The 23695-nt window shown below is 41.1% G+C and overlaps 1 protein-coding gene across 1 annotated transcript in view; it reads left to right on the top strand.

Moving 5' to 3' along the window:
• The window catches only part of LOC109922184 (protein piccolo-like), a 226100-nt gene that overhangs the window by 175716 nt on the left and 26689 nt on the right, over positions 1-23695 (top strand). Inside the window, exons 18-20 of the mRNA XM_048610189.1 lie at positions 1311-1404; positions 13498-13569; positions 18726-18753. Coding sequence (XP_048466146.1) covers positions 1311-1404; positions 13498-13569; positions 18726-18753 — 194 coding nt within the window. The remainder of the gene's footprint in view (positions 1-1310; positions 1405-13497; positions 13570-18725; positions 18754-23695) is intronic.

Here is a 23695-nt window from a genome sequence, read left to right as displayed (position 1 = left end):
ATGTTGTCTGTTGTGTTCGCTGTTCCCGATGTGGCCATATTCCGCCTTGGAAGCTTACAACCCAATAGTCTCAATGTAGACTTTACAAGCTCCAAATCTCCCCACCCCCGACCTCATCCCAAGACCAGATCCCCTATGGTCCCCGCCTCCTTGACCTGTCCGTCTTCTCTCACACCTATCTGCTCCTTCCACCTCACTGATCAAACCCCACCCCCACTTCCTACCTACACCCACCTACTAGCTTCATCCCTGCCTCCTTGATCTGTCCATCTTCCCTCCCACCTACTCGCCTCTCCCTCCTCACTGACCAAACCCCATCCCAACTCCCTAACCACACTCACCTTTACTGGCTTCATCCCCGCCTCCTTGACCTGTCCATCTTTTCTCTACCTATCTGCTCCTCTATCCATCTTCTATCACCGCCTCCCCCTCTCTATTTATTTCAGAGCCCCCTTCCCCTCCCCCATTTCTGAAGAAGGGTCCAGACCCGACACGTCAGCTTTCCTGCTCCTCTGATGCTGCCTGGCCTGCTGCGTTCATCCAACTTCACATCTTGTTATTCCCGCACTGGTGTTTTTATTCACTTCAGTAACATGATAACAGACAGGAATTTTCTCTGTAAATATTCTTATTCCTTTAGCTAAGAGTAAAACAACAGTGTTTAAAAACTGGAAATCCAACAATCCATGAACAAGCTTTGGACAGAAATATTTCTAGTACACCCTCTTCAATCAATTTGATGTAAAAATACATTCTATCATTTAAGTGGAAGTTTGGCAGCTGTAATATATGTTGTCCAAGATAAGTGTCGATTTTCCATGTAGTTTTGAATATGCATTGTTCACCAGCAGTGATAAATACACCGGCAGGTTACAGTGAGCTTCAAAATTTCATATGCCAGTGCCCAACACATTTCCATCTGTACTATATGAAAACAGATCTTGATGCTATTCTAAAACTTAAGCAATGGCAATAAGGTAACAAGCCATTGTATCTCAGCCACTTTATTCTCAGTCACTGCAGCGTTTCAAGAAGGCAATTCACCACCACCTTCCCGAGGGCAACAAGGGTGGGCAATAAATACTGAGCCCAGCCAGCGACACCAATTTAAGGACATTTGTTCTATAAGTAAAAGAAAAATGTCAATTTTGAATTCAATTCAGTTGACAAGAATGAAACTGTTCTTGAGACTCTTAAAAAAAACTGAAATTGCAGAGCAGGATATATTTCTATAATTACTATTGTCATAAAAGTAGACACCCAGTTCATAACCTCTGATTTATTTAACACTGTGTTATGTTTTATAACAGCGTAGAGAACAAACGCAGAACTAAGCATGTACAGAAAAGCCTCAATCCCGAATGGAACCAAACTGTGATTTACAAAAGCATCTCAATGGAGCAGGTAAGTCTGTGATTTAGCATGACAACTGACAGAGAAAACATTCCTTTCAACAAATAACACTCTTTTTGGATGGTTGGTATGGACTCAATGGGCCAAATGGCTTGCTTCTACACTGTAGGAATTCTATGATTCTTTGAGATAAGATGAAGTAGGAAAATAATCCACTTTTTTGGAAAGGGACTGCTGCATGAAGAGAGACTGAATAAACTAGAACTTTTTTTTAAAGTTTGTTCATGGAATGTAGGTATTGCTAGCTAGGCCAGTTTTTATTACCCATCTCTAATTGCCCAGGGGGCAGTAAAGGTCAACCATATTGCTGTAAGGCACCTGTGGGTCAGACAAGGTAAGGATGGCATGTTTCCTTCCCTCAAAGATGTGAATGCAACATATAGGCTTTTAACAGCAATGTTTAAAGGGAATCCCCCTCTATCAACATCTTGTAGGTTACTATTGATGAGAAGCTGGGTCAGAAGTCACATAATCACCTGACAAAGGAGCAGCACTCCAAAAACTTGTGATTTGAAATAAACCGGCTGGACTATAACCTGGTGTCGTGTAACTTCTAACCTTGTCCATCACTGTCCAACAAAAGCACCTCCACCTGATGAGAAACTGAACTGCACTCACCATATAAACAGAGTAGGTATAAAAGCAGGTCAGAGGCAGTGAACACTGCAGTGAGTAGCTTGCCTCCTGACTCCCCAGAGACTATTCACAAGCTAAAGGTTACGTGTCAGGAGTCTGATAGAATACTCCCCACTTTCCTCTATGGGTCCAGATCCAATAATACTCAAGAGGCTTTACACCATCCAGGATAAAGCAGCCCCCTTGATTGGCACCACATCCACAAACATTCACTCCCTCCACCACCGATGCTAAGTAGCAGTAATATGTACTATCTACAAGGTGCACTGCAGAAATTCACCAGGATCCTTTGGCAGCACCTTCCAACCATGACCACAACCATTTAGAAGCACAAGGGTAGCAGATACATGGAGTATCACCACCTGCAAGTACCCCTTCAAACCACTTACCATCCTGACTTGGAAATACATCGCAGTACCTTCAATATCTCTGGGTCAATATCCTGGAATTCCCTTCCTGAAGACATTGTAGGTCTACCTACAGCACATGGACTTGAGCAGTTCAAGAAAGCAGCTCACCCCTACCTTCTCAAGAACATGTAGGGATGGGCAATAAATGTTGACCCAGCCAGCAATGCTCACAACCTATGAGTGAATAAAAATAAAAGTATTTTACTGGAGAGAAAGACACACTGTCTCCCCATCTTCTGCCCGTTACCTTAAACCTTAAACTGATCAGCTATCCAGGAGCCAATCAGATTGTTGTTGTCATGATGATGGTCTTCATTATTCACAACTGGCCAAAATGCCATGAACCAATCAGCTATTTGTTGCTGACCGAATCTCACTTTGTATACATCCTTAGTACCAGCCCATCTGCACATAGCCTCCTTTTCCTCATCCAGTCCACAATCAAAGATACAGAAAAATAAAAAAAAGTACAGTCATTTAGTAGCAGAGTATTATGGTCACACAGCCTCAACTACTTTCCCAGGCAGTGTATTTCAGATTCCCACCAGCCTCTGGGTGAAAAATAAACCTTTTCTCACATCACTGTTAAACCTCCTACACTCCTGGTCATTACACTATATACCTAACCCATCCAATGATAACTTCCTGAAGTCTAAGTTTCCTTCCTCACTATCAATCACACAATCAATTATTTCATCAGCTGAAATTTTGTTATAGAGCCATCATAGAGGTGTACAGCACAGGAATAGGTCCTTCATCCCATCGAATCTATGCTAGTCAAAAACAACAACCTAATTATTCAAATCCTATTTTCCAGCACTTGGCCTTGTATGGCTTGACACTGCAAGTGTATATCTAAATACTTTTACAAACATTATGAAGGTTTCTGTCTCCACCATACCTACAGTTCCAGATTCATACCACACCCTGGGTGAAGTATGTTTTCCCCTCACATCTCCTGCAAAATTCTAGCCCCTCACCTTAAAACTATGCTTCAGGTCATTGAACCCTCCAGCAAAGCGAGAAGTTCCTTCCTGTGTACCCTGTTTATGCCCCTCAAAATTTTCTACATCCCAATCATGTACCCCTCAGTCTCCTCTGCTTCAGGGAATATGACCCCTGTGTATCTAATCCCTCTTTAAAAACTTTCTAGCCCTGACCAAAATGTCCACATCCACATCATTTATTTCCCTCTCTCTTTCACCTGAAACCAGGAAATTAGAGCTCTCATTTTAGTTCTTCCTGAAACCATGTTTCTGTAATCGTAGTGTAATGATTACTGTAAAGCTGCTGACTGACTCTCATCTCATTTGTTATATTTACTAAACTCTTCATTACAGAGCATCCATAAGGTTGAGAATATCATGGATAATATGGTTATTGAGCTCTTCACACCGCTAGTAAGGGCTACATTGACAGCGAAGGATTGAGTGACCACCAAGAAGACTGCTAAGAATAAGCAGGCAGCGCAGGAGTCCTTGTGGCCATTCCTGAATAAGCAGATATGCTTTTTTGGATACTGTTAGAGGGGGGCTGGCCTCTCAGGGGAAAGCACCTGCAGCCAGATCAATGGCACTACAATTGGCCCAGTTGTACAGCAGGGAGGGTCAAATTGTAAACAAGCAGTACTCTACAATCGAGACTCCAGGATTGGTATGTTGCCTCCCTGGTGCCAGGGTTAAGGTGTCTCTGAGTGGGCACAGGATATTCTAAAGAGGGAGGATGAGCAGCCAGAGGATGTGGACCATATGGGTACTAACAATTTAGACAGAGGAAGGGTCACTGGACCCAAAATGTTAGCTCTGATTTCTCTGCATAGATGCTGTCAGACCTGATGAGTTTTTCCAGCAATTTCTATTTTTGTCTCTGACATAGGCAGAAAGACAGTTGAGGTCCTGCAAAGGGAATTTAGGAAATCAAACAGGAGGTTGAAAAGCAGGACCTCTTGAGCTGTAATCTTGGAATTTCTTCTTGTGCCACATGCAAATGAGGTCAGAGAAAAGGAAGATAATACAGTTGAATTTATGGCTAAAGAGCTGGTGCTAGGAGGGAGGGATTCAGATATGTGGATCATTGGGATCTCTTCCAGATCAGGAAGGATCTGTACAAGAAGGATGGATTGAACTTAAACTGGAGGGGCACCAATATCCTTGCAGGGCGTTGAGCTAGTTTCACTCAGAAGGGTTTAAATTAGTGTCGAAAGGGGTTGGAACATTGAGCAGTCAGACAGCATGTCGAGTGTTTAGAGTGAAGAGAGTAGCTAAGTGAAGTAAGTCTAATAGGAAGAACAGGCAAGGTTAGGTTAATGATTATGGCAGGACTAAAGGCCTGAAGTGTATTTATTTTAACACAAGGAGTATAACAGATAGAGCAGATGAACTTAGAACCTTGATTAGTTCATGAGACAATGATGTGGTAGCTGTTACAGAAACTTGGTTGAGAGAAGGGCAGGACTGGGAAGCTCAATTTTCCAGGGTTGCAATGTGTCAACTGGGATAAAGAGGGATGTAAAAGGTGTAGGGGAGTTGTATTACTGATTAAGGAGAATGTCACAGCTACACTGAGGGATGACATCTTGCACAGCTCATCCAACGAGACTATATGGTAGAATTTAGGAATAAAAAAGGTGCAGTCACTATGACAGAGTTTGCTATAGGCTTCCCAACAGCGAGCAGGAATAAGATGAACAGATATGTAAGCAGATCATGGAATGATGTAAAATCAGCAGGGTGTGGTAGCGGGTGAATTTAATTTCCCAAATGTACATTGGGATTCCTTAGTGTCAGGGACTTAGATGGGGCAGAAAGTGTTAGGTGCATCCAGGAGGGTTTCTTAAAAAATACAGATAGTCCAACTAGGGAAGGGGCCATATTAGACCTTATATTGGGTAATGAGCATGGCCAAGCGATCCAAGCTTCAGTTGGGAACAGTGATCATAATTCGGTAAGTTTTAAGATAGCTGTGGAAAGGGATAAGACTGGTCCATAAGTGCAAGTACTAAATAGGGGGAAGGCTATTTACAGCAGTTTAAGAAACAGAAATCAAACAAGGCTCCTGAGGAGTAAAAAGGAAGCTGAAAAGAACTTTAGAAAAGAAATTAGGAGGGCTAGAGGGGACCATGAAATGTCCTTGGTAAGTAGGTTAAGGAGAATCTTAAGGCATTTTATATGTATGTTAGGAGCAAGAGAGAAACTAGGGAAAAGATAGGTCCTCTCAAGGACAAAGGAGTGAATTTATGTGTGGAACCACTTTGAACAATAGGGACAGGCTAAAGAGGCTGAGGATTTTTTTTCCCTGAAGCATCAAAGCTGAGGGGTGACCTTATAGAGGTTTATAAAATCATGAGGGACATGGAAAAGTTTGAAAAGCCAAATTCCTTTTCCCAGGGTAGCCCAAAACTAGATGGCATAGGTTTAATGTGAGAGAGTAAAGATTTATAAGGGATCTGTGAGACACGCAGAGGGTGGTACATGTATGGAATGAGCTATCAGAGGAAGTGGTGGTGGCAGGTACAATTACATTTAAAAGGCATCTGGATGGGTATAAAGGTTGGCAACAAAAAGAAAGTTGCTGGAAAAGCTCAGCAGGTCTGGCAGCATCTGTGAAGGAGAAATCAGAGTTAACGTTTTGGGTCCGGTGACCCTTCCTCAGAACTGGACTCGAAACGTTAACTATATTTTTTCCTTCACTGATACTGCCAGACCTGTTGAGCTTTTCCAGCAACTTTGTTTTTGTTACTGATTTACAGCATCCACACTTCTTTTGGTTTTTATAAAGATTGGCAAGTCATGTTGCAGTACAAGGCTTTTTTCAAACCACATTTGTAGTATTGTCACCGCAGTATAAGAAGGATGTGGAGGCTTTGGAGAGAAGAAGTTTACCGTGTTTACCAAGAGGTTTATGTTGGCTGGATTGGAGTGTATTGGAGGACAGACAAAATTGGATTATTAGTACTAAAGCATTGGAGGTTCAGGGCAACCTCACAGAAGTATATAAAATAATGATAGGTATGGATAGGGTGGATAGTCAGAGTCTCTTTTTCTGGGTGGAAATGTCAAGTACAAGGGGACATAGTTTTAAGGTGAAAGGCAGAAAGTTTAAAGGAGATGTGTGAGAAAGGCATTTTACACAAATGGTGGTAGGTGCCTGGAATATGTTGCCAGGGGAGTTCATAGAGCCATAGAGTCATACAGCATGGAAAAAGACCATTCAGTCCGACCAGTCCACGCCGAATATAATCCCAAACTAAACTCGTCCCAACTCCCTGCTCTTGGTTGATATCGCTCTAAACTTTTCCTGTTCACGTACTTATTTAAGTGTCTTTTAAGCATTGTAATTGTACCCACAGCCACTATTTCCTCAGGAAGTTCATTCCACCCTCTGTGTAAAGAATTTGCCCCTCATGTCTTTTTCAAATCTCTGTCCTCCCACCTTGAAAATATGCCCCCTAGTCTTGAAATCCCCAATCTTAGGCAAAAGACACCTGCGATTAACCCGATCTACACCCCTCATGATTTTGTAAACTTCTAAAAGGTCACCTTTCAACCTCCAACATGCCAGTGAAAGAGGTCCCTGCCTATCCAACCTTCCTTTATAACTCAAACCTTCCATACCCGCAACATCCTGGTAAATCTCTTCTGAACCGTCTCCAGCTTAATAATATCCTTCCTATAACTGAGCAACCAGAACTGAACACAGTATTTCAGAAGGTACGATAGCAAAGTTTAAGAGGCATTTAGATAAACACATGAACAGGCAGAGATTAGAGGGATATGGGCCATGTAGAGGCAAATAGAATTAGTTTAGAATAGTATCATAGTCGGCACATAGAAGGTGGACCGAAGGACATGTTCCTGTACTGTTCTGTGTTCTATGAACCAACAAGTGGGAAAAACATACTTGACCTCATTCTTATCAATCTGCCTGGTGCAGGTGTCCATGTCAGTATCGGTAAGAGTGATTGCACAATCCTTGTGGAGATGAAGTCCCTGCCTTTACATTGAGAATAACTTCCATCGTGATGTGTGACACTATCGCTGTGTGAAATGAGACAGATTTTGAACAGATCTAGCACCTCAAGACTGGGCATTCACGAGGTGCTATGAGTCATTAAAAGCAGCAGAATTGTACTCTGGCACAATCTACAGTTGCATGGCCTGGCAAATCCCCCATTTGATCATTACCATCAATCCAGGGGATCAACCCTGGTTCAATTAAGAGTGCAGGAGGGCATGCCAGGAGCAGCACCAGGCACAACTAAAAATGAGGTGTTAATCTGGTGAAGCTACCAAACAGGAGTACTTGCATGTGAAACAGCATCAGCAGTAAGTGGTAAACAACGCTAACCAGTCCCATAACCAGCGAACCAGATCTAAGCTCTGCAGTCCTGCTACATCCAGTCATTTTATATATTAATCCAAGCTCTTAGTTCATCTGCCTTACTTGTCATAATCCTTGCATGGAAACGAACACACCTCAGCCCACCAGTTCTGCCATGTTCAGTGACCTTTCCTCGTCTGGTCTTCCTCTTTGTCTCAATGGCCTAGTCTCTGACACTTTCTGTATCACCTTGCTTGTAGACCTACTACTGTGGTTCCCATGCTGCTGCCACACAGGTTTATTCTGGCCAAATCATATCTGATCTAATTAAAATCAGACTTCTTCTGGCCAAGAACTTTGATTTCAGGCTCATCCTTATTCTTTTCCATAACAATCTTGAATCTAACAGAGTTATGACAGCAGAGTCTGCAAAACGCTCCTCCACTAATCCTTCAAACACTTGCTGGTTTCATTACCTAAAATTAATTCCAGGATAAGCCCCTGTCTGTAGGACATTTCACATATTGGCTTATAAAGCTCTTGTGGATGCAATTTAAGAAATCTACTCTCTCTAAATGTTTCATGCTATGACTACCCCAGTTAATCTTGGGGAAGTTGAAATCCCCATCTATCACTGGCCTGTTACTTTTACACTTCCCTGAAATTTGCCTAAAAATCCATTCTTCTATTTCTCTTCAATTGTTTAGGGCCCTTTCGCTTCCTGCTTTCCGTCTCCTTCTTTCTTAAATAGAAGCATTATATTTGTAACTCTCCTGCACACATCTTTGCATAATTGTTTATTTTTTAATTTCAAAATATAGACTACCTCCTTAAATGTCTCCCACTGCTTTCCTCGGTCCACAGTACCCATAAATTACTGCAAGACAGGATATTTGTTCTTGTGGGCAGATTAAAACTAAGAGATTCTGTTTAAGAATGAGGTCTCCATTTTAAAATAGAAATAAGGAAACTTTCTCTCAGAAGGTTGTTAGCACGTGGAATTCTCTACCCTGGAGGCCAAAAGTAATTTATTTATTCAAGGTAGAGTCAAATAGCTTTTCAATAGATGAGTCAAGGATTACGGGGAAGAGCCAGGAAGCTCAGTCCCATGATCTGTAGCATCATGCACAAGTCAATAACAGAATCCCATGAGGACTACACATTGACTGCAGCAGTTCCGGAAGGCAGCTCACCACACATTCTCAACAGCAATAAATGCCGGGCCAACCAGTGACACCCATGTCCCACGAGTGAATTAATCAATATCAAGTGATCACCAATAAATCGATATCGGGCAGTCACCAATTCATCCATATCAGATAGTTGCCAATAAATCGCTAATAAATTCAATAGCGAAGGTCGAAGAAACTATTTGAGTGAATTGCGAGGATGATGCTGATTGACTTCAGAGGGTCATTGACAAGTTGACCAAATGAGGAAACACGTGGCAGATGAATTTCAATGCAAAGAAATTTGAGGTAATGCATTTTGGGTGAAGAAACACGGAGAGACATTACAGGTGCAGTGGTACAGATTTGAGGGGAGTACAGGAGCAGAGGGACCTTGGCGTTCAAGTGCATAATTCTCTATAGGTGGCCAGGTAAGTTGGAACAGTTGTTAAGAAGGCTTATAAGATCCTTATGTTTATAAATAGAGGCATAGACTATAAAAGCAAGGAAGTAATGCCACACCACTGCAAATCATTGGTCAGATCACATCTTCAGTATTTTGTTCAGTTCTGGGCCCCTTATTTAAGGAAGGATGTTAAAACCCTGCAGAGAGTGCAAATGAGATTTACTGGAATGATACCAGGAATGAGGGATTTTAGACACAACAAAGGATTAGAGAGATTGGGTTTACTCTCCTCGGAGCAGAGAATATTAAGAGGTGACCTTATTGGGGTATTCAAAATTATGAACAATTTTGACAGAATAATGTTGGATATTCTGTTTCCACTACTTGTTACGTCAGTAATTAGGGGTTACAATTTCAAGATTGTTAACAAGTGAGCTAGGAGTAAGATGAGGAGAAACTTCTTTACTCAGAGTTTTTAGGATTTGGAATACGCTGCCTGAGAGAGTGGTGGAAGCAGATTCAATAGGTTTAAAAGAGAGCTGGATGCATATTTGAAAGTGATGAATTTAGTCTACAGTGATAGGGCTGGAGAGTGGGGCTAGCTGAGCAGCTCTTTCGGTGAGCTGATCGAATGGCTTCCTCCTGTGCTGTAAAATTCTATAATTCTATGATTCTAAATTTTAATTGCTCTGAGAATGGCTTGAATGAAAAATTCTATTACCAAGAAGATTATTTTTAAGTAGAATCCATAAATACTTTAAAAAGGGAATTATAATGTTGCTTGAGAAGAAAATTGTTGAATATTAGCTTTCCTCGCGTTTGTTTCTTTGCACATTCATCTCCATATTTGCTGAATCTATCAATGAGAAATAGGCCCAAATGTATAGATACATGCAATAATCTCAATAATTTGTAGATCCAATCCATTTGTGTGTCCTTTTATGCTCAGCAGCAGGTTTAAAAGACTACAGCTATAGTGTGAATGTCGCACTCATAAAAGCGATAGATGATATCCCAATGAACAGCTCTTGAATTGCCCCATTATAAGATGCTGGAATTATTCCAAATTCATCAGCCTCTGCTCTCTGTTTTGCAGAACAAAAATGCTTCTCATTTACTCAGATTTGACACTGGAATGAAAATACAAACGAAGAGCATGAGTAGACAATTCAGCCCCTCAAGCTTGCTCCACCATTTACGACAATCATAGCTGATCTCATCTCAGCGTCAACTTCACTTTCCTGGCCACTCTCCATAACCCTTTAACCCATTATTATTAAAAATCTATTTCCTCTTTAAATTTACTCAAGGTCCCAACATTCACCATACTCCGGGGTTTTGAATTCCACAGATTCACAGTGCTTTGAGAGAGGCAATCCCTGTTTTAAATCTGCAACCACTTACTCTTCAACCATGACCTCTCATTCAGGATTGCATCATATGATGACGCATCCTCTGTATGTCTACTTTGTCATTTTAAGCATTTTAATACCTCAAGTAGATTTTCTCTCATTCATCTAAATTCCAGAAATTATAGCACTAAACTCTATAGGTATCTCTTCATAAGACCACCCCTCATCTCTGGAATCAGTCTAGTGAACCTCCTCTGATCTGCCTCCAATGCAACTATGGCCCTCCTCAAGTAAGGTAACCAAACCTGTACACAATACACCAGTTGCAATCACACTAATGTTTTATACAGTTGCAGCAACACTTCCCCATTTTCACACTCTATTCCTTTAGCAATAAATGCCAAAATTACACTTGCTTTCCTTATTAACTGCTGTACCTATCAATGTTCTTGGGGTTGTCATTGAATAGAAACTCAGTTGAACTCTTCACATAAACACAGCAGCTAAAAGAGCAGGTCAGAGGCTAGGAATACTGAGGTGAGTATCTCATCTCCTGAATCCCCAAAGCCTGTTCACCATCTACAAGGCACAAGTCAGGAGTGTGATGGAATACTGCTCATCTGCCTGGATGGTTGCAGCTCCAACAACATTCAAGAAGTTTGACATCATCCAAGACAAAGCAGCCTCCTTGATTGGCACCACGTCCACAAGCATCCACTCCGTCCACCACCAACGCTCACAAGCAGCAGCACATCTACAAGATGCACTGCAGAAATTCACCATGGCCCCTTCGACAGCACCTTCTAAACTGATGACTACTTTCATGTTGAAGGACAAGTGCAGCAGGTACATGGGAAGATCACCACCTGTGAATTCCCCTCCAAGCCATTCACTGTCCTGACTTGGAAGTATATCACTGTTCCTCCACTGCCACTGGGTCAAAATCCTGGAATTCCCTCCCAAATGGAATTGTGGGTCAGCCTACAGCATTGTTCACATCCTACAAGTGAATAAAATAAAAACTTGCACACTAGTTTTCTGCAATTCATGCATGAGGACATCTAGATCCCTCTGCATTGAAGCATTTTGAAGTTTCTCTCCATTTAGAGAATAAGTTGCCTTTCTATTCTTCTGACCACAATGGATAACTTCACACTTAAACTCCATTTGCCAAATTTTGGCCCATCCTCCTTATCTATCCATATCCATTTGTAAATTTCTGATTTCTCCATTGCAACTCACTTTCCCATGTATTTTAGTGTCATCTGCAAATTTGACTATAGTACCTTCAATCGCCACATCCATGTCATTAATATAGACAGTTAGGGCCCGAGGACTGAACCCTGTGGTATTCCACTAATTACATCTTGCCAACCAGAAAAATACCCATTTATCCCAATTCTCTGCTTTTTGTTGGTTAACCAATCCTCTATCCAAGATAATAAATTACCCCCAACTCCATGTGATCTTACCTTGCATATTAACCTTTTGTGCAGCACCTTTTCAAATGCCTTCTGGAAATCCAGATATGCTACATTTCCAGCATTGTGCATCGTCATTATCCATATTGTTCATGGAATCCCTACAGTGTGGAAACAGGCCCTTTGGCCCAACAAGTCCACACCGACACTTGGAACATCCCACCCAGACCCATCCCCCTATAACCGACCTAATCTACAGACCTCTGAACACTATGGGCAATTTAGCTCAGCCAATCCACCTAACCCGCACATCTTTGGACTGTGGGAGGAAACCGGAGCACCCAGAGGAAACCCACGCAGACACGGGGAGAATTTGCAAACTCCACACAGACAGTCGCCCAAAGGTGGAATTGAACCCAGATCCCTGGCGCTGTGAGGCAGCAGTGCTAACCACTGAGCCACCATGCTGCCCAAATTGCTGGTTAACACCTTCAAAAAACTCTAGCAAATTAGTCAAACAGGATTTAGCCTCATTAAAACCATGCTGACACTGTTGCATTCTGTTTTGACTTTCCAAATATCATGTCATTACTTTCTTAATGATGGATTCTAGCAATTTCCCCAATGACAGATGTTAAACTAACTGGTCTATAGTTTCCTACTTCCTGCCTTCCACCCTTTTTGAATAAGGGAATTCAATTTATATTTTCCTAAACACTGGAACCTTTCTTGCATCCAGGAAATTTTGAAATATTACAACCAGTGGACCCATTATGCCTGCTGCCATTTCCTTTGAGACCTTCAGATGAAAGCCTTCAGGCGGACTGCCTCAGGTCGATTCAGTTCTCTCTTTGCTTCTTTCAGTTTCATGTCAGGCTGATACTGAAATCAGGCTGCATTCACACTCCCGCTGTAGCATCTTACTCACATACAAGCTATGTACCTTCACTCACTATCTGCTGTACAGTGATTCTGATCAGATCAAGCAAGTGCAATTACCACCCCTCTATAGGTATGATGCGGAGGTGCCAGTGTTGGACTGGAGTGGACAAAGTCAGAAGTCACACGACACCAGGTCAGGAAGGAGCAATGCTCCGAAAGCAAATAAACCTGTTGCACTGTAACCTGGTGTCATGTGACTTTGGACTTTCTCCATAGATAAGTAGCCAAATTGTACACTCTCCATCAATTCCACAAGGTTTTCCCTCCCAGAACTGATTATAAAGATTGAGTTTGTTATTGGACACCAAACTGTTCTTGCCTGAGTGAGCTGAGAGAGAGTAAACCTGTGACAATTGAAGAATTGATTGATTATAACTGTGGTGAGGCTTTAATAAAATCCCAGTTAATGGTACTTTGTTTTAACTGTAGCTCAAAAAGAAGACCCTGGAAGTCACCGTTTGGGATTACGATCGGCTCTCTTCCAATGACTTCCTTGGTGAAGTGAGTAACAAAGACGTAGATTAAAGCAGTGTCAATCAATTATTGAAATTAAATCAAAGTAATGATTTTTTTAAAATTTTCAGTTTTCTATATTATTGGACAGTTCTTGTTTTTGTTGTTAATTTTGTTTTATTGGTTTATTTGTTTTTACTACTCGTCATTGTGGAAATATATGCTATTTTGATTGCATCTTGAATAGTATATTGATTATTAGATACATTTCCTGTGAGATAATAAACTATTACAAAAGGTAAAGGAGCATAGAAACTTGGTCTGGATACACAAATCTTTAAAGGTGGAAGAAAATCTAATGTATTTTATAAAATAAAGCAGATAAGATCCTATGATTTATCAATAAGGGCTTTAAGACAAAGCAAAAAACTAATTCTACAGGCATACAAGTCATCAGATTAGCTACATTAAAAACACATCTAATGCAGTTTGGATGCCAAGGCCATGGAGAGAATACAGAAGAGCTATTCCTGGATGATAACCGTAACAAGAGGCTTTGATCACAAGGAAACGCTAGAAAAACTGAGATTTTGTTCGTTCAAGAAGTTTATGTCTTCATATGATGGAACTATTCAGAATTATTGTGGGATATGACAGAATGTCAGCAATTTTCCATTGCTTTTTCCTGACTTTGTTTCATTGGTCTCCTAACAAGTTTCGAAATTATGTATTGAATATGTAGAAGATCACTCTACAATTTGTCTGGAAGTAACCTCAGGATGATCTTATTTAAATCAGTAACATTACAAAGTGGCAGTGGTGTGAAGGGAACAGTCTGGGGTGATCATAGTTCTGTTAATGAACATGCTCCTAATTGCATCAGCAATGAAACAGATTAGCTGGAACATAACAATGTAGTTCAAATATCACTGGTACAAGTGAAACTAAATAAACGGAAAGAATTGCCTGAAACCCATGTAGACACGGGGAAAACTTGCAAACTCCACTCAGACTGTCACCTAAGGTGAAACTGAACCTGAGTCCCTGGCACTGTGAGGCAGCAGTGCTAATCACTGAGCCACCGTGTTGCCCCAATCCATCGAGTCCACACCGACCGTATTCCCAAACTAAACTGATCCCTACTGCCTGCATTTGGCACATATCTCTCCAAACCTTTCTTATTCATTTACTTGTCCAAATGTCTTTTAAATATTGTAACTGTACCTGTATCTACCACTTCCTCTGGCAGTTCATTCCACACACTAACCACTCTCTGTGTAAAAAGGTCGCCCCTCATGTCCATTTTAAATCTTTCTCCTCTCACCTTGAAAATATGTCCCCTAGTTTTTAACTCCCCACCTTAGCTTAAAGACATTTGCTATTCATCTTATCTATGCTCCTCCTGATTTTATAAACCTCTGGTTAGAAGTGATGTGCAACGAAAATGATACTGACAGTGGGGTTACTGTAAGAGTGGCATTGGAATGAAAAGTGTGACTTAATCAGCTAGTGGGACATGAATGTTTCAATAATCCAGTCTTCTCTCATAAGGATTCTCTCCTCATAGGGACTAAGGAGTCTAATGTTGGGCACCCCTCCACCAATTGGACTCTTTAAGCTCTATCATGGATTATGCCTCCTGGAATGAGAGAAAAGGAAAGATTGAGTGAGATGTTATTGTTGGTGCAGGTTGGGGAAGGTGGTGAGGTATCCTGAGCAAGTGAACAGGCAGCATAGATTGGATGGTGGGTGAATGCAGTAGGAGATTGGGATGGGTGAAAGTGAGTGAAGAACGGTGTTGCAGGCATTACTGGTAGTGGTAGAACATGAAGCTTAGTGGGAGGTGGGTGCAGTAGCAGAGATAAATTGTCAGATAGCAGAGAGAAGAGTGTGCCTTGGTGGAGCAAAGAATGTCTTCAGCTTCCTTGCAGCATTGCTGTCTATTCCTCCTCACTGTGGAGGCAGCACTGACCTGGGCGGTGACCTCTGTCCTCTGGGAAGAAAACAACCCATCATTCTACACTTCTCCACTAGGCCTCCAGGGCCATGTGAGAAAATTGAGTTCCACCTTCCACTTATCTGACATCTTCAGAGTGACCGTCCTCACTTGAGCAAGGCAGCTTTGGAATGCTAATATCGGTATAGGTGCATAGCAACTTTTAAAGATGATGTGGGCAAAGATGCTTCAATGGATATCTGCTGAGGGCAGGTTATTTTGTGAATGGCATATGCTAAGACAGGGTGGGATTGGACACGGAGAATGCCATTGTGACAGGATTGGTTAGTAATGAGATAAGTTTGGTACAGTAAGACCAGAGAACTCTTTGGGCCTTGTGGCAAGAAAATGTCAGAAAAACCCAATTTAACTTGCATTTCAACAAAAGACAGTGAGATTCAGCCCCCTGTTTTGTTTAGAAATGCGCAATGTTAATCTTCTGCTGAGATAATGAGAGTCCACACATAACTTTCCTGGGTTCAACAGACATTATATAATTTTTATCACTCATTACAACATTGAAAACTTAGTAATTACCACTTGTACAAACCACAACTTTTTCTTCTATTTTTTGACTAAGTGTAATTAATAAATAGTCTCAGTGCATGGTGCAATGCATTCCATTAGCAACAACGCCAACACCATAGTCTTTAGAGAAGCAGTGAATCACCTTGACAGCAACTTCAGGATTTCTATCTGTAACTGTTTCCATGCAGATCCCAATCATATGTTTAATGATTTACCAACAATGAAGGGGAACATTGATGGCAGAATCCTTGGGGTTAAACCTCAAACTAAATTAGAGTTGACACCATTGTTTATATTGTTTTATTTAGTCAACGAAGTGGGAACATGCCATATTCCCAGCTCTCCTCTAATTAGACACACCTGTAGACAGTCTGGGGACAGCAGTTCATACCCACTGAAAGGACCCCATTCAAATATTGCTGGTATTTACCTAAATGCTGCCAGGGAGTACAACAAGCAAACCCATTGGTGGTAGCTTCCATGGGAATCCCTCATTCAAAGGCATTCAGTTTTTCAGTGCCTGATTAAGGGCCCTAACATCAGAAAGAGAAGCCAGCTGAGGATCTTTATCCTGCCATTGCAACTAATGTCCCCTTCTCCATCCCTGCATTCCCCATCCTGTGAACTCCCTCCCCATCATCACTCAATCCGACCTGTCATCCATTGGCAGTCAGATCTTTTGCTCCTTTTGAGGGTGGGCATGAGTTGGGGTGTGCTTTAACCTTGGTGTCATAGTAGAGCAAAGTGTAGCAGATTTCCCAAAGAGATGCAATGCAGGGGTCAGGGCCATCACGGCCTCTAAACGATTCCAGCCTATGATTGTCCCATGATCACATGTATCATCATAAATAAGTATTTAAATAAATATTTAGGGGCGGCACGGTGGCACGGTGGTGGGGCGGCTCAGTGGTGGGGTGGCACAGTGGCTCAGTGGTTAGCACTGCTGCCTCACAGCGCCAGGGACCCGGGTTCAATTCCACCCTCGGGCAACTGTCTGTGTGGAGTTTGCACATTCTCCCTGTGTCTGCATGGGTTTCCTCCGGGTGCTCCAGTTTCCTCCCACAGTCCAAAGAGATGCAGGCTGGGTGGATTGACCATGCTAAAGTACCCATAGTGTTCAGGGATGTGTAGATTAGGTGGGTTATAGGGGGATGGGTTTGGGTGGGTGCTCTGAGGGTTGGTGTGGACTTGGTGGGCCAAAGGGCTTGTTTCTATGATTCTATGAAGTAACTTGTGAAGAGTGCGCTGAATATACTGCAAGCATCAGCAAGCAGGACACAGATGAAGCATCTTTACTAATGGCTTCTTTTAGTTGTAGACTTGCTCACCAAGCCAGTGTGTTTGATTGTAGATGTTTTGTCACGCTGCTAGGTAACATTGTCAGTGCACTACCAGTAAAGCGATGGTGTTCTGTCCTGCTTGTTAATTATATGCCTCGGTTTGCTGTTGTAAATAACAATCAGGACAGAACACCAACGCTTCACCGGAGGCGCACTGACGATGTTACCTAGCAGGGTGACAAAACATTTGCAACCAAACACGCCGGCTCGGCGAGCGAGTCTACAGCCTCATCCACAATCCAAGCTACAAATCTTCTCAAAAATGTTAGGCTTCTTTCAGTGCTCTAAAAATTATTAGGACATTTGGCAAATAACTATCCCAACATTACTGTTTTATGAGTGTAGATAGCAGCTGTTCCATTTTGTCTGTTTTGAAAATTAGCCTCAGAGTTCATTATCATAAAAACCTTTATCTTTCGGCCAAGGAAGCATTTAATTTACAATTTCTGACAGAATAAGTCTCCTATATTGCTTCTAAAAGACAGAAAATGATGTGAATAGGAATCTTAAATTATTTGAACTGAAGCAATAGATGCAGAAACAAATGATAAAGCTTTATAAACCACAGCAGAAGGAAAAACAAGGTGATGTATAGAGGAGGGTGTGATTTATTCTGGGCAACCAATTATGTCTTGCTCGGTGTTATGACAGAAACTGGGTCTTTTGTTCAAATTCATGTTAGTTTTCACATAAAGAAAATATCTATCTGAGTATTTTTTTTTGTTCTAATTCACTCAGGAATGTGGACTTTGCTGGTTGGGCCATTATTTATTCTCCATCTCTAGTCGCCCCTTGAGAACCTGCCTTCTTGAACCACTATCGTCCATGTGCTGTAGGTAGACCCACAATGTTGTTAGAGAGGGAGTTCCAGGATTTTGACTTACGAACAGTGAAGGAGCTGTGATATATTTCCAAGTCAGGATGGTGAGTGGCTTTGAAGGGAGCTTGCAGGTGGTGATGTCCATATGTTTCTTCTTCCCTTTTTTCGGTTTGGAAGGTACGGTCTAAGGATCCTTGGTGAGTTACTGCATCTTGTAGATGGAACACGTTTCTGCTACTGAGCATTGGTAGTGGAGGGAGTGGATGCTTGTAGATTTGGTGCCAATCAAAGCTTCTTGGATGTTGTTGGAGTTGCACTCAGTTAGGCAGGTAGGGAGTACTCCATCACACTCCTGACTTGTGTCTTGTCAATTGCCAATGACGTAAAGGGCTATGGTGATTGTGTGAGTAAAAGGCATTGAAATATTCGATCAGCCATAATCGTATGAATGGTGGAACAGGCTTGGTGGGTAGAATGACCTAATCTTATTCCTATTTTTCTGTTTTCCATGTTTCTAAAGGGAAGTGAGGGTGATTTAGTCAAGTTGAGTGAGTGGGAAAATGCATGGGACATGCCGTAGAATGTGGGTAAGTGTGAAGTTATCCCTTTCAGTAGGAAAAAACAAATGGCAGAATATTATTTAAATGGTGATAAGTTGGGAAATTTTGATGTACGGAGGACCTACACAAGAGTCCTTGTACACGGATCATTGAAAGAAACAGGTTGTCATGAAGGCAAATGGTATGTTGGCTTCGTCAGAAAAAGATTTGAATACAGGAGTAAAAATATTGTGCTTCATTTTTGTAGAATCTTGGTGAGACTACTCTTGGAGTATTGTGTATAGTTTGGTCTTATTATCTAAACAAGGATAAACTTTTTACAGAAGGAGTACAGTAGAGGTTCATCAGGCTGAGCTCTGGGATGGTGAGACTGTCCTATGAGTTGATGAAGGCTGGGCTTACATTATTGAGAATTTTTAAAAACGAAAGGTGACTTCATTGAGATGTGCACCATTCTTAAAGGTCTGAAAAAGGAAGATGCAGAAATGATATTTCTCCGGCCTAATTTGTCTACAATTAGAGTACACAGTCTCCGAGTAACAGGCAAGCTATATAGGACTGAGAGGAGGAGGAATATTTTCACTCAAAAGGTAATGGCTATTTGGGAATCTACCCCAGAAAGCTGTGAAGTGCTAGTCATCAAATAGATTTCTTTACACTTCTTACATAATTGGCTATAAGAATAGTATGGGAAAATGATATTGAGATGGATACACTGCAGCCCAGAATGGCATAATAGGCATTGGGGATAAATGGCGTGCTCCTGTGCCTATATTGCTACATTCCTGCAATATAACCATTTCACATTTGTACTATAATTCACTACAACATTAGCCCAGTTCAGAAAATAATTCTGAGGAACCCTGTCTTTCACCTTACACCCTTTTTTCATCTGACCAATCTCCCGCACCCATGGCCTCTCTATACCCTCCCCAGATTCACCATGCACCTTCCATGATTTCTATATCCCATAAGACTATAAGCTGTGAGAGTAGAAGTCAGCCATTCAGCCCATCGTGTCTGCTCTGTCATTCAATAAGATCATGGCTAATTTGATAATCCTCAACTCTGCTGTCCTGCATTGTCCCGATAATTATCGCCAACAATTTATCCTGGTCTGTCCACGTCAACACTACAGTCAAGAAAGAACACCAACGTCTCTACTTCCTTGGGAGCCTAAGGAAATTTGAAATGTCCACAATAATTCTTACCAGTTTTTATTGATGCACCATAGAAAACATCTTATCCGGATGCATCACAGCTTGGTATGGCAACTGGTCTTCCCAAGGACGCAAAAAATTACACAGAGTTGTGAACAAAGCTCAGTCCACCACGAAAACCAGCCTTCCTTCCATTGACTCCGTCTACACTCCCTGCTGCTTTGGGGAAAAGCCAACATAATCATAGAGCCTTCCCAACCTGGTCACACTGTTTTTCACCCTCTTCCTTTAGGCAGAAGATACGTAAGTTTGAAAACACATAGCAACAGATTCAAGAACAGCTTTTCCCCCGCTGTTACCAGACTTATGAACTGACCTCTCATATATTAGAATGATCTTTCTCTGCACCTTCTCTGTAGCTGTAACACCTATATTTTGCATTCTGTTCTATTACCCTAATGTACTTGTAGGGTATGAGTTGTCTGATTAGCATGTAAAGCAATACTTTTCGCTGTATCTCAGTACATGTGACAATAACAAATCAATCCAATTCAAAAACTCTTTATTCCTTTAATGATTAAAAATCTATTATAGGTTTGAATTTACTCAACGACCAAGCCTCTTCAGTCCTCTGCATTAAAAATTCCACAGATTCACAACCCTCTGAGAGAAAAAAATTCCTCTTCGTCACTGTCATAAATAAGCAATCCCTTACTACCATCCAATACCCCTCATAGTTCCCAGGCCTCTGTGCATTCTTTATGCATCATTGTATTATCTTGCCAATCAACTGACACTCTGTTCTCATACAATATAAAAATTGGTTTCCCTTTACTTTGGTGTTGCTTGCAAATTCTCCTGATGTGTCCAAAGTAAAAAGCTTTAACAAAGCAATAATACTCGGGTCTGTACAACCAAATGACTAAATGTATCTACCATGTCCTGTCTGCTCCTAAATTATTCCCTCATCTATAACTTCTTGGAATTTTTTTTTGAAAAAGAGCTTACGACTAGCAGCCATTTCTTTATTTCATTTTGATGTTCATTTTATAATTTCAGGATCAACCTTCAAAGCATGCATAATTTCCCAAAACAAGATACATGGCAATGCTGGGAATCTGAAATAAAGCTAGAAAATGTTGGAAATGCTCAGCATTCATTTATAGAGAATAAAAAGTTAACAGGAAGCAATTTATTGGCCCAGAAGAGGCATAAACTGAGATGGGAGTGTCATAGGAATGGGGATAGGCCATTCAGCCCATTGAGGTTGCCTGATTCTATTCTATCACAGCTATCCAAAACGTCAATCCCTTCTACACACCGCATCCCTATACACTGCCAGTAATCAATTAGTTTAACCTTGATGATAGAGAACCCTGTAGAAACAATAATTAGGCAAAATTAACAGGCCAGATGTGGATTAGTTGAAGAATGTCCTCTGGATTTATTAAAACCAAATGATGCTTAATTTGCTTGCTTGAATTGTTAAATGAGATAACAGGGTGGATGAAAATAATGTTGTTGATGCAATGGACATGAATTTCCAAAAGGATTTGATAAAATACCACATCGCAGAATTTTAAAGAAATTTACTACTCGTGCAATTAAAGGTGACAGTAACAAAATTGATGTGAAGTTGGCTGAGTGACAATAAACAGAAAGAAGTTGAAAAGATGTAAATAGGTTGGTGAAACAGATGAACAAATGGCAGACAAAATTTAATGCTGTGAAGTATGTCAGTATCACACAGCAGACTTGTGAGAAAAATTATAAGTCATGGTATAAAAGGGACAGTAGCAACATAGATGCAATATAGGCTGAGTAACAGGAAACCAAGAGTAAAGGTGAATGAGTATTTTTTGCGCTAGACAATTGAAGTTCCCTAGCTGTAGGAATTGGTACTCTTTTCCTCATATATATACATGATGTAGACCTTGGTGCACAGGGGACAATTTCAAAGTTTGTGGATGATGCAAACTTGGACAAATTGTAAACTGTGAGTAGGACAGTGCAGAACTTCAAAAGGTCATTGACAAGTTGGTGTAGTAGGTGGATAGGGGACAGATGAAGTTCAGTGCAAAGTGTGAAGTAATTCAAAGAATATGAAAAGGCAGTACTAAATGAAGAGCATTATTCTAAAGGGTGTGCAGGAGCCGAGAGATGTGAGTGTATGTACATAAATAAAGATAGCAGAATAGTCAGACATGGCTGTTAATAAAGCTTGCATAACTAGAGAAATAAGTACAACAGCAATGAGGTTATCTTGACCTTATATAAGACACCGGTTTAACCTCAGCTGGAGCACTGTGTACTGGTCTGGGCACCACATTATGGAGGTTTTCTGATCAACTTGTTCGGAGATGTTATAGCACATCTCTGGAGCACGTAGGGGTTAAATCTGGGCCTCAGGTTGTAGGAAAGACATGAACTCATTAGTGAGAGTGCAGAACAGGTTTGTGAAAATTGATCCAGGGATGAGACACTTCAGTTATGGGGAAAGATTGGTGATATTGGGACTGTTTTCCTCGGAAAGGAAAATACCAGGAGGATATTGGTTGAAGTTATCAAAGTCAGAAGTCATATGACACCAAGTTATTGTCCAACAGGTTTATTTAAAATGACAAGTTTTCAGAGCGCTGCTCCTTTGTCAGGTGAAGTTTTCAAAATTACAAAAGGTCTGAGCAGAGTTAAAAGGGAGAAACTGTTCCCACTCTTAAATAGATAGAGAACCAGATTCACGGATTTAAAGTGATTTGCAAATGAAACAAATGCAAGGTGAGAAAAGACTTTTTCGCTCATTAGGAAGGTTGAGTTTAGACTGTGCTGCCTGGAAGAGGCAGGTTCAATTGACACCTCAAGAGAATTGAATTTTTTAAAAATAGAAACAATGTGCAGGACTACGAGAAAAGGCAGGAGGTATGCGTTAAGTTAAAGTTGTCTGAAAGCTAATACAGACATTGTGAGCCAAATGGCTTCCTTGCAATCATTTTGTGATTAGTTTTAAGAACATAGGAAATAGGAGCAGGAGTTGATCATTCAAACCTGCTAGATCATTTGACCAGATCATGTCTGATCTTCTACATCAAAGCCGTTCTGCTGCACTGCGCCCATGTCCCTTGTTTTCTTTAATATCTCGACATCTATTGATCTTTGTTCTGAATACATCCAATGCCACAGTCTCCTGGGTAGAAAATTCCAAAGGTGAAGTTCAGAGTGATAGGGAGAAACTGGCCTTGTTGGTGGAGGGAGAAAAAACAGAGGAGACATATTTAAGGCAAAAGTCACAATGGCAACATGAGAAAAGCAATTTCAGGCAGCATTGGCTTATTTCTGGAATGTACCTGCTTGACAATAGTGATGGTGGCTTCAATTGAGACCTTCAAAAGAGAGTAATTGATAATTTTCTGAAAATTAAATATTTTCAGGTCAATAGGGAAGGGCAGGGGAGTGGTTGGGATTCTGTTGTGTTAGACAAGCACAGACAGGAGAGGCTGACTGGCCTCTTTCTGGTTCATACATATTCAATCTTTCTATGTTTCTGTGCCAACAGTGATCTAATTACATTTTTAATACAAAGTCTTGTTTTAATTCTTGGTTTCATCCTTAATTATCATTTAAATAAATGTAACTAATTACAACAAGCTCTGCTAATAACAAAACAACTTCCAAGAATGCCAGTGGGCTCATTTTTTTTAAGACAACAAGGTGCAGAGCTGGATGAACACAGCAGGCCAAGCAGCATCATAGGAGCAGAAAGGCTGACGTTTCGG

This window comes from Rhincodon typus, chromosome 22 (genome assembly GCF_021869965.1).
Source record: "Rhincodon typus isolate 14 chromosome 22, sRhiTyp1.1, whole genome shotgun sequence".
Lineage (NCBI taxonomy): Eukaryota > Metazoa > Chordata > Chondrichthyes > Orectolobiformes > Rhincodontidae > Rhincodon > Rhincodon typus.
Note: the sequence above shows the minus strand (reverse complement) of the source record. Positions and strands in the feature narration are given on the sequence as shown.